This window comes from Siniperca chuatsi, linkage group LG15 (genome assembly GCF_020085105.1).
Source record: "Siniperca chuatsi isolate FFG_IHB_CAS linkage group LG15, ASM2008510v1, whole genome shotgun sequence".
NCBI classification, from domain to species: domain Eukaryota; kingdom Metazoa; phylum Chordata; class Actinopteri; order Centrarchiformes; family Sinipercidae; genus Siniperca; species Siniperca chuatsi.
In genome coordinates this window covers 25,829,356-25,848,303 of record NC_058056.1, presented here as the reverse complement: position 1 = coordinate 25,848,303, position 18,948 = coordinate 25,829,356, and the positions used below count along the sequence as shown (strand labels likewise).

At 41.6% G+C, this 18,948-nt stretch overlaps 2 protein-coding genes across 10 annotated transcripts in view; one reads left to right on the top strand and one right to left on the bottom strand.

Annotated features, from left to right (window-relative positions):
• The window catches only part of LOC122861611 (cytochrome c oxidase assembly factor 8), an 11,390-nt gene extending 11,001 nt beyond the window's left edge, over positions 1–389 (bottom strand). Inside the window, exon 1 of the mRNA XM_044166288.1 lies at positions 63–389. Coding sequence (XP_044022223.1) covers positions 63–221 — 159 coding nt within the window. The 5' untranslated portion in view covers positions 222–389. The remainder of the gene's footprint in view (positions 1–62) is intronic.
• The window catches only part of bag5 (BCL2 associated athanogene 5), a 22,553-nt gene extending 3,605 nt beyond the window's left edge, over positions 1–18,948 (top strand). For 3 of the 9 annotated variants that reach the window (XM_044166276.1, XM_044166274.1, XM_044166273.1), the window contains exons 2-4: positions 3,104–3,147; positions 7,450–8,343; positions 10,367–18,948. In XM_044166276.1, the coding sequence (XP_044022211.1) occupies positions 3,116–3,147; positions 7,450–8,343; positions 10,367–10,907 (1,467 nt within the window). In that variant the 5' untranslated portion in view covers positions 3,104–3,115 and the 3' untranslated portion in view covers positions 10,908–18,948. Of the gene's footprint in view, positions 1–2,064; positions 2,594–3,103; positions 3,148–5,225; positions 5,621–7,449; positions 8,344–10,366 lie in introns of those variants that run through there. The other 6 variants (XM_044166272.1, XM_044166280.1, XM_044166278.1 and 3 more) reach the window with 4 other exon arrangements.

Genomic DNA, 18,948 nt, shown 5'->3' with positions numbered 1-18,948 from the left:
ATTCAATTTGTAGCGGACAGATTGCGTTTATGTTGCACGGGATTATATTTTACTGCACGAACCTTTGGTGATTTGTCCTGCTGGGTTGCCAGTTTGGAGCTGCACTGCCGCCTGTTCGCTGCCGATAAGCGGTGTGGAGCGCGGAGGGGAACCGGACCCAACATCCTCCATGTTAGACGCCCCGCTGCTGCTGCTGCTGCTGCTGTTGTTTTGGACGCCATTTTAATTAACAGAAACCCGAAAACTGCTGTTTTAAAGAGAGTCAGCCACCGTTACAGTACTTAGCACCATGCTGTTGATGTTAGCCTACACTGTACTTCATGGGAGTTCATGTCTGTGTCCTTCGGCGTGCAAAAACAGCAGTTTGGTCACGTGACTTCCGCAATGAAAGGGTGCGCTTTAAACGCTCACCGGCGCAGCCCCGGATTGAGCCAGTCGGGCGTGGTTTCCACTTTAATTTCCTCAGTGGGGGAAGAAGTATTCAGTAGTAATACTAGAGTGTAAAAGTGCTAAAATACTCAAATATAGTTTAGTAATACCAATGGCGGAGGAAGTACTAATACCACGTAAAAATACTCCGTTACAAGTAGTGCATTAAAAATCTTACTTAAGTAAAAGTACAGAATTAGCATCAAAATACACTTAAAGTGTAGTCATTATGCAGAATAATCCATTTCAGAATCGTATATACCATATTACATTACTGGATTATCACTTTGATGTTGCAGCTGGTAAAGGTGGAGCTAATTTATATACTGCCGGGTATCTTAATATATAATAATTTATTAGTTCATTTATATTTTGTATTAATACTCTGAATCTGCAAAGTAACTAAAGCTATCAAGTAAATGTAGTGGAGTAAAAAAGTATAATATTTGCCTCCACAATGTAGTGGAGCAGAAGTATAAAGTAGCATGAAATGGAAATACAAGAACAAGTACAAGAACCTTAAAATTGTACTTAAGTGCAGTACTTCAGTATCTTCTACTCGACTAAAAGTAATACCACAATTTAAAAATACTCTGTTACAAGTCCTGCATTCAAAATATTACTTTTGTAAAAGTATATATAACGGTAACACTTTTAGCATTTATAAGCAGCACGTTTAAATAAATGATTATAACACACTATAATGCATTTATAAGGTCTTCTTAAGACCTTTAATGTTCTTATATGTGATACTATTGGATTTTCATTATTGATTCATTAAAAAAACTACTACTAAGGTGACATAGTGTTGTCATTAGCAGCAGTAGTATCGGTGGCGTAAGGTAGTTACGACGGGCCCCAGTGCACGCTAGCTACTCGTTATGAAGCGCGCACACACGCACCATTAGGTGTAAACATATTTTACCAGCGATGTGTTGGATTTTACATCTGAATGCGTTACTACTGAGAGAAAGCTATCAGAACCACGGATAGCGCCTAAACTAGCTACCGTATATCGCATCGTCTCGTCACATGATCAAATAGAGACTTGTCATTGGACAACGCCAACACGCATATTACCCAGCAATCATCATTGCATATCTGTATACGAAAAAAAAAAATACCAAAGAAAATAATAAATTGTTTTTTTTATAGTTTATTTAGAATAAGCAAAAAAAATAAACATGACGGAGATGGGTTTGCCTTTTCGAGGGGATAAATAGCAAATGGCGCGAATTTTAATTCAGTGCGAGTTCTTCTTCGAACACAGGCGTATTTCCGAGGTGGCAATCTGAATCACCGGCAAGGGCCCGTTCTCCGCTTCCGCCCAACACATTGTTGGAGGGCCTGCCCACCCCACGGGCCCTCTGTCTGTGTTTACGGCCCTGAGTAATATGATACCATCTACTAACAGCGTACAGCAGAATACTATATATGATTAAGTAACTGTACTTAGTGTTTGTCTGTATTAATATAGAAATATACAGAAAAATAGTATATAATTTAAGAAAACAGTACAGCATTATAGCCTAGAATATAAAATGTAATATAGTATGAGCATAGTATAACAGATAATAAATAATAAATATAATATATAACAAAATATAATAAGTTAATTTGTAAAGTAACTGTAGGTGTCATATACATTTAGTGGAGTACAGTATTTCCCTCTGAACTGTAGTGGAGTAGAAGTAGAAAGTAGCAGAAAAAAATAATAAAATACTGAACTTACTTACTTAATACTGTACCTCGTACAATAGTAGCATTTAGTTTCCCCGCCCTTGCCGCCACGTAACAAACGGCACGTCGGCACGCCAAAATGCAGCGCATTTAATGTTGGACGACCAAAACTTACACTTAAAAAATAGTTAAGTCGATCACCGGCAAAATAACACTTTGATGTATTTTATTTTAGGGTCGATGTGAATTAATTATACGTTTAACTAAACAGCGATTCACACCTGTCATTCGTCGAGTCAAACAAACGCCGATAAAACGGTTTTATTTTCACCCAAATGAGCAAAGAGAAACTCCGTGTTAGTTCATACTCGGGAGCCGGAAAGTAACTACAAGAAGGTAGCTAGGTAGGCTAATGTTTAGCTTTAATCAGAGGAGGTGCGCACTTTTCCGCAAAAGTTCAGATGGCTGTACGCTGGCTATGCAGGTAAGGGCGAAGCTATTAAAGTGACGAAGTGGTGTTAATGTATTAAGACCAAAAAAAAGCTGGAGTTATTCGGCCAAGGTGGGGCAGAGTCAGGTGATCATCGGTAGCTAGCTTAACGCACTGACAGACAATGGCATTCACAGAGCAGCGTACGTGGGAGGACAGGGCTCGTTTTTTTATTTATTTTTTTGCCTTCTTGGATCCAAAACGGCTATTTTTAATCACCCGTAAGCGTCAGTAACATATCTATTTGTAAAGTAAGTTGTTTTAAAAGCGAGACTCGGTGGAGGAAGCCCCTCAGATAGTCTGTGGGAGGGGCGACACCAGCCCGACCGCAGTCAGTCAGTCAGTCAGTCTTTAGGTGCTGAAGCTGACCGGAGCATCGTCGCCCCCCCTCATCGAAATCTCTCTCTCTCTCTCTCTCTCTCTCTCTCTCTCTCTGATTTTGGGATTATCCTTCTGGATGCCACTTTGCTCCACGACCCGCCCTGCTTTGGCTGATGGAAACAGACATCCGTAAAAATGTGCGCGAATGTGTTCGGAGTTTTGAAAAGGTGAGAAATAACGATGACACTGCTGGTGTGTGTGTGTGTGTGTGTGCGCGTGAGAATACAGCTGACAGCTTCTGGAGATGCATCGAGGTGTTTTAGTGAGGTCTGGAGGGGAGGTGTGGTATCTTGCTGGTTCTGGTACAGCTGTGGCAATGTGCATATTCTCACAGAGGCAGGCACCTTCGCAACGAGCTGTGCAAACGGGATTTTCTATGGCGACATAATGCGCAAAGCCATGCGGGACCGGTGCAGGCAGCCTGGGGAAGGTGCTTGAACGGTTTCGGGGAGAGATTTAAGCAAGGGGTGCTCGTTGCATGTTACCCCCAGCTCAGTTAGCCTTCATGCTGTGTGACTCATGGGAGCAAACCTATTCTTAGCATTAAGACCATCACATCAGCCTGGAGCCAGTCCCCTTTTTCTTGTCTCTCTCGGATCAAATTAAGGGATGAGGTGTTTGCCAGGCTGGGGTGGATTTTGTTGAGATTATCCTAATAAATACTCAGATTTGTAAGCTCTGGCTCTGCCAGCGTTCATCCCCTATTCTGGAAATGCCCAGCCCCATCGCCCTCTTACATAAAAGTACTTTAGGGAATGCTGATACATAATCCTGTCTATTCTAATAAGTGTTATTGATGCTGCGAATAACAAATCATCATATTGTGGGCTACAGTATTCATGTGCAACAATCAAACCATGCTTTCAGGCACCTCGACTGATCATGACAATCTGTGTCATGATGCGACCTCTCCCCCGAGCCATGTTCTGTTGCAAAAACTAAAATCCGTTCCTTATCTTAATTCTGTGTGTTGCCGTTCACCCTGTAGGTATAGAAAGTTAACTTTGATGCAGGCTGGGCGTTTGTGGAAGGATGGAAAGAATTTCCTTTGTAACAGTTTTCTTACTCTCTCTTTCCTTTTCTTTATTAAACCCAAAGTAGAATTTATTTTAATGCTGGAGGTTGTTCTTCATTTTGCTATACTTGAGATTTGCATTGCGATCATGGATGGATTACTGAACGGGCACAAACCCAGGGGTCCGAGGGGTCAGGGGGCCCCTAGGCCAGAGCCTCTGTTTAAAGTGACTGTTACAAACATTAATGTTTTTAAATCACAGGGCTCAGTTAAAAGTAGGAATGGACATGAGTCAGACAGCCGCTCTTCATCTCCAGTGTGAAATAAATACTGAAGCTCAGGTGCAGTTTTTTAACCAACAGCAGCACCGGAGCGTTCTGTTTCACCTGCAAAATGCTGCTAAAAGAGACACAAAAACGACTACAAAGAGACACAATGCGACTACAAAGAGACACAACTACAAAGAGACAACACAACTACAAAGAGATGCAATGCGACTACAAAGAGACGCAATGCGACTACAAAGAGACACAACACAACTACAAAGAGACGCAATGTGACTACAAAGAGACACAACACAGCTACGAGATACAAAAACGACTACAAAGAGACACAACTACAAAGAGATACAAAAACGACTACAAATAGACAACACAACTACAAAGAGACGCAAAACCACTACAAAGAGACAACTACAAAGAGATGTAAAACCACTACAAAGAGACGCAAAAGAGTTACAGAGATGCAAAACTACGGAGATGCAGATCACCTTCAAAGAGACACAACTATGAGACGCAAAACAACAACAAAAAGATGCAAAACGACTACAAAGAGATGTAAAAAAAAAAGAAACATACAAATAGACACAACTACAAAGAGATGCAAAATGACTACAAAGAGATGAAAAAAACTACAGAGGGATGCAAAATTACTCTCCCTCTGATACACCCCTCCTCTTGAAAACTACAGTGAATGATCTGTATACTGTGGCTTAATAACCATAATGAATGTAGAGCAGCGTACAGCACCAGAGGCAGAGCGTCTTGACCTCAAGCTACTGATATATCATGAGAACTCAGGCCCCAACTACTGATCATCTTTTAGTTTAGTCTATAAAATGTCAGAAAATAGTGAAAAATGTATATCACAAGTTCCCAGAGCCCACAGTGACGTCTTCAGATGTCTTGTCAGTTCACAATGATTCAAAGCAGAGAAAAGCAGCAAATCTTCACATTGGAGAAGCTGGAATCAGCATTTTGGCTCAAAAGATAATTGAACCGTTATTAATCTGACTAAGAAGTGACATTTTGCCGATGGCATTTTTCTAAGAAGTGAATTGGTAATACATTTCACAGCTCGAGGCACCTGTGACACACTTTATGAGGCCGTTTGACCAGATCTTCCTGCACGACTGTGGAGACGCACTTAACAACTGTTTCAGACTTTGGGTGTTGGTCAGCTGCGTACATTTTCTCCTCAGTATTTAAAGCTTGATTTGCAGGCAGGATCCTTTTTCGTGCGGATTAGAGAGCTATCACCATCGTGTCAGCCAACGAGCCTGATAGAAACGCACAGCAATGCTCCGAATGGTTGTCATGTGGGTGTTCCTCTTGTCGAGACGAAATGTAGGTTAACCTCATTCATTTTCTTGCACGATTGTAACGACAGAAGTTCACATGAATATATTGTGTGGGCATTTTCTTCTTGTTCTTGTCTTCAGCTGGGCTGTCACTTGACTGATGGAGTTATGTCTAACGAGAAATAAGAGCAGACTCAACAAAAGAGGTCAAGGTCAAGAAAAGACTCCTCTGTTTGCTGGTTTTGTAGATATTCATACATATCACCATTCAGTCATTTTGAGAGCACATAGAGGGACATATTTACAGCATCTAACAGGCTATGCATTGTTTATAGCACTGTATGTGGGGTCATTTTGCCATAATACTCTACATACTTATTAATACTAAGTACTGTTTTGACGTAAGAGGTCAGTGGCTCTAAACCAATTAAACAAATGCATGTATTGTCAATGGTTTTAAAGTTAAAAAGCAACTTTACCTCTTCTTGTTAAAAGTCTGTTACACCCGTAACCCCACTAAACAGTTAAAAATATATATATTTTTAACCTCTGTTAAGACATTTCCTAGTTATTACTGTGAAACACCCTGAGTACACTTCTTCATCACTACAGCAGGGTGAAATCACTGGAGGTCAGCAGAAACAAGATTTTACTCTTTAACCTTTTTGATTTTGCAACTCTCTTAGTTGTTAGAATGACTGATCAGCCGGGCTGATATATTGGTCGATATTAACTTATTGCAAATACATCAGAATCTGTTTGTCGGCCGATAAGTAACAAGAACTTGAAGTACAGAAATGCCGGAACTTTTTGCTGGGTAATTTAGAAAAGGTGTCACCTTTAGTTAGTCATCCAGAGAGAACTAATAAGTTTATTTTTAAGCTGTAAATCGTCCCGTTTAGTGTAGCCTATATCTTGGTCACAATCCTTTTTAAAGAACACATTAAAGGGATCCTTATCAACAATGTTTGTTTATGATATGTTTATAAAGTAAAAAGCAGCTAATATTTTGGTGCCAGATATTAAGTATATATCAGTATCGGCTTCAAAAATCAGTCTGACAAAACGAGGAATTAGAAGCAAACATCCTTTTTACAAACTGAACCTGCAAGTCGTACATTACAGGTTCAGCTTTCCCAATGACATGACTGTTCCAGTTAGATAAGGCTGGTAACATTGCTGGAAAACAGCAGCAAGTTGGAGAGTGACAGCACAGTAGTAAAGTGTCAGGATTGCTCACAGCCAACATGGATTATTTTTTATGTTTAATGACTCTTTAGCCCCCAGGCTGGATTTGTGACATGTTAAGCACGACAGAATTGCCTGCAAATTGGAGACACAACACTTTATCCTTTTTCATCAGATTCTTCATGTAATATTTTTAGTGTCAGTGGGCGATAGTCTCCAGTGCAACATAAGCCATTGTGGTTATATCAAAGTGTTGTATGTTATAACTGTTAACGTCATTAGCCAGGAATGTTGGCGCTTTTGTTCCCACTGAAGAAGTGGAGAAAGATTTACAAAAATCTGACGCCAACACAGAAATGCCACATTATTTACATATTAGCACAGTAGCATGCGAGAACAGGGCTGATAGCATTTACATCCGACCACATTGTTGTAAATTCCTCTGGAGTTGGTGGAGATTTAAATGTTTGGCTGAGGTTACAGAGTTTGTCTTTATGCAAGCTGCTTTGGCAGGGATCCAGACATTAGTTGGAGGTCCTATTCAACCAGTTTTGGCTGTGAGTATCTGAAAAGAAACTTTTGAAGTAATCCACCCATTCTGGCCAGTAGACAACAATGTTAGCTCTGCTGAGGCTCTATTTCTGTCTGCTCTGAATTGTTGCTCATTGTTCTGACTTTCTTTTCCAGCCTCTTTGGGAAGCCCTTTGATGGTGGGAAGAGGATGGACCATGGTGGCCCACAGCAGCAGCAACAACATCCAATGGAGCAGCAGCAGCCGTATCATCCGCAGCACCCTGCCATGATGCGGCTGTACGAGGTCCAGAAGGAGGTGGCGTCTCTGGGGCCTCAGGTCTGCACCTTCAGCGGCCTGCAGAACGACCGCGACTACAAGCGTCTGGAGCGCGAGCTGACGCGGCTGCTGCTGGACGTGGACCAGGTGGACACGGAGGGCAAACCAGAGCTGCAGGGGGCACGAAAGAGAGCAGCACAGGAGGTGGAGGGCCTCCTGCGCTACCTGGAGGAGAACAGCACTCATCCATCTCGTCTGGCCATCGAGGAGCTGAGCAACGAGGCGCGGCGGCTGGTGGATGAACGCGTGGTGGCTCCTCAACGTGGCGGCGGGGTGGCCGAAATAAACGACGAGCTGGTGGATGCTCTGCAGGAGCTCGTGCTGAGGCTCACCCAAGTCAAGACCGAGGGGAGAGTGCCACTCCGCAAGGCACGCTACCGGGCGCTGACACGCCTGTGCGCCATACAGGATGTGATCGAAGGGCGCACGCAGCAGCAGACCCTCCCCTTGCCGTTGTCGGGGGACACCCACGAGGCCGTGCACTGCATCAACCAGGTGATGGTGAAGGTGAGCGTGGCACGCAGTCAGCTGGTGGCTCTGCTGATGGGTCTGAGTGGGCGGGACAGCTGCGCCCACCTGTCACGAATCCTGACGGAGATGCAAGTAGAGCTGGACGCTCTGGATGTTTCCGGGAACGCAGCGATCAGAAATTACCGGAAACAGGTTGTGGAGGAGATAAACGGGCTGCTGAAACATCTGGACCTGGAGGGGGAGGGAGACGACACACGCAGGTAGGCATCACGCAAAGGATGTAGTTGTGCAAATTAGGGCTACCATTATCGATTGATCTGCTGATTATACTCCCTATTAATCGAATGATCGTTTGGTCTACATAAGGTGAAGTCTTCAGATGTCTTTTTTTGTCCGACCGACAGTTCAAAACCAAAGATATTTCATTTAAAAGACTAAATAGACTAAATATTCATTTTGAGAAGTCGGTGAATTTTTTTGCCCTTTTGCTTAAAAAAAACGACTGAATCGATTATCAAAATAGTCGATTAGTTTTCTGTCAGTTGACTAATTGTTTCAGCTGTACTGCAGATGTTCATTTTGGATAAGAACATGTACAACTTTCTCAACAGGAAGTACCACTTTGAACATTTTCTATACTTCAAAGTGCGCCTGAGCTGATGTTACTGTACATCACTAGTAGCTTGGGTGGTGAGTTGGAGGAGGGACTGGGGATTGTTGTTGAATTTTGATTTGAATCATACTGCACTGTCAGGAGTGAATTAGACTCACATCACCAGAGAAGCACTGATAGCAATAATACGCCTACCAAGTACTTCATTATGTAGAACAGCAGACTCGAGCACTGATTCAAGTACCACTCATTCACATGTTTTTCTTCATGCTGCCTAGTTTTGGGCTTCAGTTACAATATAAAAAGGTTGTTTGATACAGTAGGTGCGGAAAATAAACACATCTTAGTGAAATAAAAAATGTGTTTATGCCATCACAGAGGATGACATCTCAGCATTTTAATGTTTATTTGCTTGCAACTGTCAGAGCAGCCAAAATAAAAAATATTGCCTAAAATAGAATTCAGAATAAAACACATTAAATGAAGGTGTAGCAGAGTTTTTTATGAGTTATATAAGATACCTACCTAAAATAATACATTTAAGGGTGACTCCTGAGCATACCATAGATTTATAATGACATAACATGACTCGTGTTTTTATTTTGGTGGTATTAATTGTGCTTCTCTGGCTGGTGTGATGGAGCTGCTTCGCCTCCTCTACGCTGCAGACATTTTCCCTCCTGCCGCAAAAGCATTTTACTGCAATAAAGTTCAGCTATTTCAAATATCGGGAAGCTGTGTTTGCTAATCCAGGTACCTTGGGCTGGGCGGTAATTCAATAAAACTGATTATCAAATTTTAACAAAATCATACCGGTGGTGATATGATCTTGTCAGAAGCTGTCAGAAAAAAAACTAATAAAATCAGTTATTAAATGGGAACTCCCGGGAAGTTGTATAAAACCTTTTTAGGCGCCGGAAGGAGCTGCGTGAAATCTGATAAATTGCCTCAAGTGACATCACTTGAGTCAGCATCAGTTGGGGCTGAAGACTACAAGTTTGAAAATGGGGGGAAAAATCTGGGGGTGTGGAGTTGGAAAGAAGTGAGCTTACCAGACCTCTGTAGCCCGCTGCTCATCTCTGCTTGAGACTAGATGCTCCTGGCTACATTAGCCGCCACCAGCATAACACACCCGAATCTCCAACCACACTGTCTGTGGTCGAGTTGCATTGTGGGTAATATAAGCGGCAGTTTTTGACAAGGAAGAAGAATTTCTGGAATAAAACGGATGATATCTCTGGTTCTGCTGCAGCGATTTTTACACTTAAAAAACTTAAACTGTCCATCGTGAGTCCGACAGTGGAGTACTCTTAAAAGATTATGAGCACACTGTCTTAAAAAAACAAAAAAACAAAATTAGTTTTTGTTTGACATAAAGAATTTGATCTCATGTATTTCGTAACACTGGAACACAATTTATTGCCTTAAACATCACGATTTGTTTAAGGTGTAATTTTGCATTTGTCATATGTTGATATATATTGATATTGGAAAATATACATATTAATATTTTGATAATAAACCAATACTTGGCTGCTAGAACAGTACAGATTTGTGATGCTACAGCTATTAAAGATGCTTATTACAGGTTTCATCATCTTTCTGAAGCTACAGTTTGTGGTTGAAGTTCAGGAGTTTTCAAAGCAGTGATTCAGTGTTTGTTTCTTCAGGTACGACTTGGCGCAGAACAACTCCATCCGTGAGATTGAGGCGGTGCGAGCTCACGTCTCCCACCTGCGAGAGGGCGTCCTGCGGCACTGCGTGATGGGGGATCTGAGCTTCAGGCCCAAAGCCGAGCTGCAGAGCCTCCTCACTCACCTGGACCAGGTGGACACGGCCAAGAACCCATGCATCAGAGAGGCCCGCCGCCGCGCCGTGGTGGAGGTCCAAGCCATCATCACCTTCCTGGACCTCCGCGAAGCCCTGGTCTGCCGCCAGCCAGGCCCCAGTGAGCACCCGTCGCACCGCGCCGTGTGGCTGGTCCTGGGGAGCCTGTCGGACCTCCAGGCCCAGGTGCTGGGCTTCGATGGCAAGCGGGCAGACAAGAGCTACATGATGCTGGAGGAGCTGCTGACCAAACAGCTGCTGGCACTGGACGCCGTGGACCCGCAGGGAGACGAGACGACCAAGATGGCGCGGAAGCAGGCGGTGAAGTTTGCCCAGAACATTCTCAACTACCTGGACATGAAGACAGACGAGTGGGAGTATTGATTCCTTAAAAAACACGGATCACAGCGTGGTAGCCATGTTGCTAGGCGGGGACACCGGATGGGACGTCGCTGCAGGAATGAAAGGAGCTGATAATGTGTGTAAATAAAAAAAAAAAAAAAACTGGTACGTTATCATGGGCTGTAAATATTGACTCAAATCCCCAGAATGCACTGCAGCAGCGCTTTTCTTTTGTCTCTTTGTGGTAGTTGTGGCCGACCCTGCTGAGAACTCAACAACACAGAACTCCTTTGTGAAACACACTTTGAAAAACATTTTTTTTGTGCTTTTTGAAGATTTTCTTTTTAACTCTCCTGTGTGTGTGTGTGTGTGTGTGTGTGTGTGTGTGTGTGTGTGTGTGTGAGTTGTCATCTGTTGTCGTTGTATTTGGTGTGTGTGTGGTTGTTGAAGCCTGCTGCCAAAGCACTAAATAATGCCTGTTTATAGTGGTCGTATTCTCCAGACTGCACTTGATATTGATGATTACCCGAGTGTGATAGATTGCTTAACAGTGGCTTCCTCGTCTGGCCTGATTAATCTGTCAGTTGGCGAAATGGAGACAGCCAATGCATGTGTTAAATACAGTGACCTAATTAGGGAGAGTCCAGATTGTGGTACCTGTTAGTACTGTGCCTATTTTGGGCGTTTAAAATGTCAAAAAGTATCAAAAAACGTCAAATTACAGGAGCATTTTTCTTTTATGTTGCTGCAGTTTGTATTGAAATCAAATTTGGTCTGATTCTATTTGGCAAAGCAGATGGCGTGAACAAATGTTAAATGGGAAATTAGTTTAATCTCCAGTGAAATGTGCTTTTACACAATTGAGAAAGATTTCTGGGCATTTTAGAAGCAGCATCAAAGGTGAAACATTAGAGGCAGAGCTGAGGCGTTTTTCACAAACACGAAGCTGGAGTCGAAGCCAGGCAATCTGTGTTTAAACAGAGATGTAATTAGAGAGAGAACAGTGGGAGTTTGCATTATTGATGTAAGGTCACTCTCCACCCTTCGTGACCCCGTTTATCACCTCAGCATTTGGTCCCTGTCTCTGGTAGCGCTCCAATCCACACGACTGTGGCAAACTCCCCAAAACCCTGAAAACCACAGCTGTCGTGGGCAACCGGTCAAATGACAAAAGAAAAAAGTGTTGTGAGCCTCGTTACAGGTGAGATACAGAAGCATCGATAAAGTTAGCAGCAAACTAAAATCTGTGTCGATGTTATCTGGTAAGGCAGCCTGCCAGCTATGAACAGGATGTTTAACAGAGAGCAGGATGTTTGAAAAGATAAAAGTTCCTTTCCCCTCGCTGCTTGTGTAGCTGTTAGTCTGTAATATGCTTCAAATGTTTGTTGTGACTTTGTATGATCGCGCTAGGCTATAAATGGATCGGGTTTGAATTCAGAGATGGAGGGAGAGGAGGCGAAATTTTTTGCTGTTGCTGCTGCTTTAGGTTTTTTGTTTCTACCCACTGCTTTCTACTGACGGAGAAGTGCGACGGTGAGAGGTCCCTGGGGAGAGGAAGAGGGAGAGGAAGGGAGGTTGAGGCGGTGATATCCACTGGATTGACACATCAAGGCTGAAGCTCACAGGGCCGACAGTCGGCCGCTGTGCGGTAGGGAGTATTGATGATGATCGCAGTCGACAGAGCCTTCTAGAAACTTCTCGAAGCTGCTGCTCGAGAAGGTGGGAGGGAGGGAAAGGACTGGAAGAGAAGTCCAAATCTCTGTGCCTTTATTTTCACCCTTCCCTTTGAACCGGTTTGTGTAAAAGCAGCCTTGTAGTGCAGCGACTGAATAAGGAGCAAGCAGCTGCTCATTTTGATATGTATCAATGCTAAAGAACTGAATGTGTTTATGGAGAGCACCTTGGCCATTATCGCCACGAGGAATTTGCACTACTTGTCAGAAATTGAGGCTTCGGTGGTGGTGTTCTGGTCAATAATTTGCTTTAACACAGACTGACAATGCTCTTTGCAGCAGGTAATAAAATGAGTCACATTGTGCTTTCACACTGCTAACAGCATCGCTGATGGGGCCGATCCTTTGCTCTCAAAGCAATTTAGCAACTGTAGCCAAAATTCAACTGATAAAACAGAATAATTAGCCGATTTAAATTACTCCACAGCTTCCCGCTGACCTCTAAAAATGAATAAACTCTTCTTGAAGAGATGTTTTTTTTTTTTTTGAGACATTCATTTCTGCAGAAGGTTATGAATTTCAAAGCTCATTCTTGACGTTGGAAACAACAATCACACCTCATTTCGTAGCTGCTCTGGAACTTTCAATCATATCACATGATCTTTAATCAGCAGAGAGAGTTCGCCCAGTTGTCGTGGAAATAGAGGGGGGGTTTTTCTGAGCACAGGACTTTAAAACTGCTATAATCGATGTTTTTATGTTAAAGGATCCAATATGCGTTAAAGAGGTCGCTCGTGGTGATGAACCCACAGAGAATTATCACCTGACTCTGCAATTCCCCACAGCTTTACAGAGCATTTTAGCATCCTTCAGCTCATTATTTTGGTTTTCCGGCAACTTTACTGTGTTGGTTCGCTCTCACTGCCCTCACCAGCGTCATATCCAGCAGCTATTTTCAGCAAAAAAGCTCTGATTAATTCACTGTACGCTACCTGCTCAGCACCAAACCACAGCCAGACACTGTTACAACTAGCTGGTGAACGTAGCGGAGCATTTAGCAGCTCAAGAGCCAGATATTTCCCTCAGGAGTTGGTGGAGACCTAAACAGAGCTAAAAGGAGAGTGAAGATTGGACTTAAATTCATCAGGTGGACAGAAACAGGACTCCAAAGGAACGATAATGTTGCTCTATATCACCTGGATGTGTAAACAGGCAATTGTTTGTAATATAAACTTTATAAGGTGATAATAAATCAATCAAGAATCTAAGAATCATTTGACAACACAGGGTTACACAATGAAATATAATTTGATATAAGGTCAATACTAAAATAGAGTTTACAGCTTGTTGCGCTGCCCCCAAGTGGCCACAAATCAGTTAATACAGTTTTAACGATAGGAATTTAGACCATTTCAAGAATGAAGAATAAAACTCAACTTTTAGGCCAACATGGACGAGAAGTCTTTAGAGAAAATGGAAATTTGAACATCTACACTTGAAGAATAATATTGGGAAACTTCAGTTTTGTTGTGAAGGTTTGTTTTCAGCACTCAAAGTAATATCAGTTAAAAGTGTGGTTACATCTTATATTAAATGCCAAAGACATATACACTTGCAGTATGTTAAGATAAGATTATATTATACAGTTAAGACTGAAAGTTCATCCATTTTTTTAAACTACACAGTTACTAAATGGACCTGGTGGTTAAGATAGTTTCGTCAGCTATTGTTCACAAGGTCAAGAATAAACGTGCAATCTCACTTTTTAAGCCAATGTGAACGAGATGTCCATAAAGTGCTCAGGAAAGAGAATGGAAATTCTAACATCTGCAATACATTTGCATGACAACTGCTGGTGAAGATCATGTGATATGATAGAAAGCTCCATAACAGCTACTCAATGGACCTTGAGGGGAGATTGTTTTGTCAAGAAGTGGAAGATTTGTTTGGCTCTAATCAGTTTATCATTCTGTTTGCACTTGACAACTTGCTCATGAATTAAAAATACCTCAGTGGGGAAAAAGCGAAGCTTTGGATCTTATCTGATTGGCGGTTGACAGCTGACGATCACAAAACGATAAGCTGAGGCCAACATTTCTTGGCCGACAAGGTTTTTCAGGTTCGTCCCTGTTCTTTCAGCTCTGTGGGAACGGTTTTCCTCTGACTTGTCGATGCTCGTTACTCGCAGTGTGAATGCAAACTAAAGGGTCAAATGTCTCGGCAACAAGTTACTCATGTGTGATTAAAGCAACAAAGCTGAAGCAAATCTTTGGGGTTTTGTTGCTTATCCCAGCTGCTTAGAAGGCTGTCCTGTGTATCACTGCTTTTTGAAAACACAAAAGCATGTTCCAGTGAACTCCCACAGACCCTTTTTATGTGCATTAAGCTGCTGTCGGAAGCATTTTCTGGCACGTAGCCTGCAGCTCGGCCTCCTGGGTATGGACCTGAGTCATACGGGAGAAAATTAGATTAAACAGTGTTCATTAAACATCGTCAGCCTGCCTGGCTGTTATTGCAACAGATGCTTTGTCACAGCGAACCTTAAGCTTTCTCAGACCAAACCAACCCGAACACACCTTAAGGTCACATGCTCTTTTTTGTATGCAGTAACATAAAAATGTACATTTAATCCTCACAGTTCACTGCATTTCTGTACATTGCTTCCTTTTTAAACATTCATTTGAATTATTTATCAAAAGTTTTACACTATATAAAGAAATGTTACTTAGATCTTTTTCTGTCTTGTCATCATAGTGTCTCGAAGCCTCTCTTTTTTTTTAATTCAGTATTAGTCGCGCCTCCATGAGTGGGCGTTCTGGCAACTATACAAATTTATATTCTGTGGTTCATAACTTAAAAAGGATGATACGGTAAAGCACCATTTTCTAAATGTTTTGCTGAAGTGAAGGTTTTTGAATCTATGCCAGCAAAATGCAGCAAGTAACCCTTAAAAAATTCCCAAATATCACCACTGCTCCTCTTAATCTGTGCTGTATATATATGGACCCTGGGCCTAAGTAGATTTACAAACCAATTTCACTTCTGAATTAATAAGAGTTGGAATTGATTGATTGATTGAAGAGTATTTTGATGCATTTTTGCGGCCGTATGTGTTTAGAAAGGACAATGGATTTTATAGGTCTAAAAGAAGGCGTTAATGTATTTCTACATCAACTAGTATGTCCCTGCATGAGTGTGAAAGTTTGTCAAATGACTGGTTTGTACATAAGTCAGGTCTAGGAAAAGTCACAGAGCAACATTTAAAATGATACGGCTGTATTCAGACCAAATCAGGTGTTGCGGCGAAAACACCAGTCCTCCCATTCATTTGAATGTGGGTAGTGCGTTTAGGCTGCGGCGGTTGGGATGCTGAAAAGAAATGCAGCGGCCCTGTGGCGAAAAGTTGAAACAGAATCAACTTTTGGAGAAACGCAACCCAACGTTGCGCTGCCGTGGTCAATCACTTAAGCTGGCAGAAGACGCCCACGGGAAGAAGAACCTTGTTTACCACGCAGCATTGTAGCATTCTGCTGTTTACCGAGCAACTGTGAAGAAGGAAGAGAGACTGAGCTGAAAACTGTTCTTTGGCAACACATGTCAAATGTCATGCCAATAAAGCCTATTGAATTGAATTTTGAGAGAGAGAGAGCGCAGTGGTGGTCGAGCGAGCTAGAGAGTGAATGAAGAGAGGGAGCAGTGGTAGCGAGAAAGCCGTTGAATCAGAGAAATAAAACGTTATTTTCTGATTGTTTCACAGCGGTTACGTTCTAAATCACAAATAAACACCGGCGCACAACCTTCCTCTAATCTCCGCAACGCTTGATTTGATCTGAATACAGCTTAAGGCTGCCGATATTCCTTTCTCTTATTTTTGTTATTCCATGAAAAGACCAAAACCAAGAATGTGTCTCTCAACAAACCAACGCAAATCTTTAAAAACAGGCAATGAATATTTAATTTTTTTAAAAGGCTCAGTAATTAACTAAAACAGCTGGTCACTGTAGTTTTTAGCAAATGCTACTCAATAAATTTAATTTTTTTTTGATACTCACCGTCTGATGAAGCCAACAAAACCACATCATCTGCAAAGAGAAGTAATTCTGAGGACACTTCCCCTGGCTGTGCCTTGAGATCTTGTCCATGAAAATCCTGTCCTTGATGTGTTTTTAATAGTTTTTGGACAACAATGGAGCTCTGTGGCACAGAAGAACAAGATCTATCAGGCTTTGATACACACACAATAGTTGTTAGCGCGATACATTCATTGTTGGTTTTGGTCTTTTCATTAGATTTGTTGACAGGAAGAAAAATGTTACCAGACTTATTCTGGTAAGTTGTTTCAACACAAAAAGCTTCAGAGAGTCTACTCTTGAACAATTTTGTACCTTTCTTTAAATACTTTTTTTTTTTTTTTTTAAAGAGGACATTAAGTTTTCTGAGAAAGATGTCACTTATTCCAAAAAGTGGTTAGGTTAGGTGGTTTGAATTTGATAAATTTGAATCAGTATTCAAACCTGTAATCCTAAACTAAAATATTCGGTTTTCCTGTTCCTCCTGCCTGTATTCACAGTCCTATTCCCCAACACACAGCTGGACCGCTAAAAGCAGCTCGGGGTCATCTGGAGTGTCTGAATGGTGGCAGTTGGAGTCCATTAGTCAAGAGTTTAAAAGATTCAGATCCAGTGGGTATTGAAAGGTCTGACTTCTAGCAGGCCTTTACAGAACAATGCATTTACATAGAGCACCAAATGGATTACGTGACTTGCAGATTCAATGGTTTAAAGATTTCATTTTCCTGCCCTAGATTGAATGTAGTCATTGAGGAATGTTTTTGTCCTTGTATTTCATAGTACCAAAGTTGATTTCAGTAAGGAGAGATCAATTGGAAATAATACTTATTAGGAATTGAGATGGCAACAGAAAGGTTTTGGTGATTGTAATTGAGCCTTCAATTTCCTGGGACAATATGTTGATTATGCTGGCGAAGAGGAAGGTGGAGGGTTGTACAAATCTGACAAACTGGGTGACAGAAACTTAACACCAGCTGAAAACCACACCCAAAAATGATGCTGGGTGTGGTTTCAATTGCAACAAACGCACAACTTTTAACCAGAAGAGGTCAGTGAAACAATGCTTTTGAGCTTGTCATTAGTTTTAAAGATCAGCGGCCAGTTGCACCAGGTGAACGCAAGTTTGAGTCTAAAGTCAACACTAACTGCTACGTTTTAACTAGTTAGTTTCACACAAAACTAAGCATTTTGTTCATTTGCACTTATGTTACAACTCATCGATCTTTATCAAAACATTGGGCATCATGTAAGAACTATTCATATTCTTTTTCTAAACCTCTCTTACTTTTTTCTGAGAGGTTTTCTCATATGAGTGTTTCAATTCGTATTCAGCAAACCCTTGTTACTACACAAACTTGTCGTAAGTCACTCGTTTCGTTTCAGCCTGATGACATGGCATGTGATCATTAACGTAGTCAACTCCCATAAATTAACATATAAGGCTGCCTGTTCTGCTCTGTTTGTGGACAAGTTTTATTCACTAAAATGTCACTAAAGAGTAAAAAGAAGAATTTCCCACTGCTGATCTTCATGTGCTGTTTTTTTAGAAATCAGCAGACAAAAACAAACATTTTAGCAGTGTCAATTGTGGTATTAGGAAACCCATTTCAGAACAAATCTTAAAAGGGTTTTGTTACCTCTGGACAAAGCAGGCTAGCTGTTTCCAGTCTTTGTGCTAAGCTAAGTTACCCGGGCTGCTAGCGGTAGCTTCATATTTAACGTACAGACATGAGAGTGGTATCAATCTTCTTTCCCAAAATGTCAAACTATTCCATTAAATTATATCTTAAGTCTATGTTGTAACTAACTTGTATAGACTCCTCCGCTATGTCGCTATGTCCAAACTAAGCTACGTTTGAACTTACATATAGCTGGTGCAACTTCCCGCTCGATCCAGCAATCGATCGTACAACCCAGGACGAAGGTTGATTAGATGTGGGGATATGACAGGATGTTAGAAAGCAAAAATGATGGAGAGGCTGGGAGTTTGATAGTATAAATCCAGCTAGAAATAAAAGATATTCCTTATTGAGCTTTATTTAAGCGCACTTTCTTATGTTCCTTAGTCACTGTTTGTTATTACTGCTTTGCCTTTCTTTCTGCAAATGACAGGAATGTGTTCTGTGACTGAAAAGGTATTGCATTTCTTCTTTTCCAAATATGTTTTCTTAAGTCGCCTTTAAATGCATTGATTGTGACAGGCTTTTGCTGTTTCTCCTCCGAGACGCGCTTGTACAAAAAGCACACTGAGACTGGAAAAAACAAGCTGTGTGAATGCTCCATGGATGGTTGTGTTTTGAATTTGTATTCCCACTTCAAAATAAAGACAGCGTGTCTTGA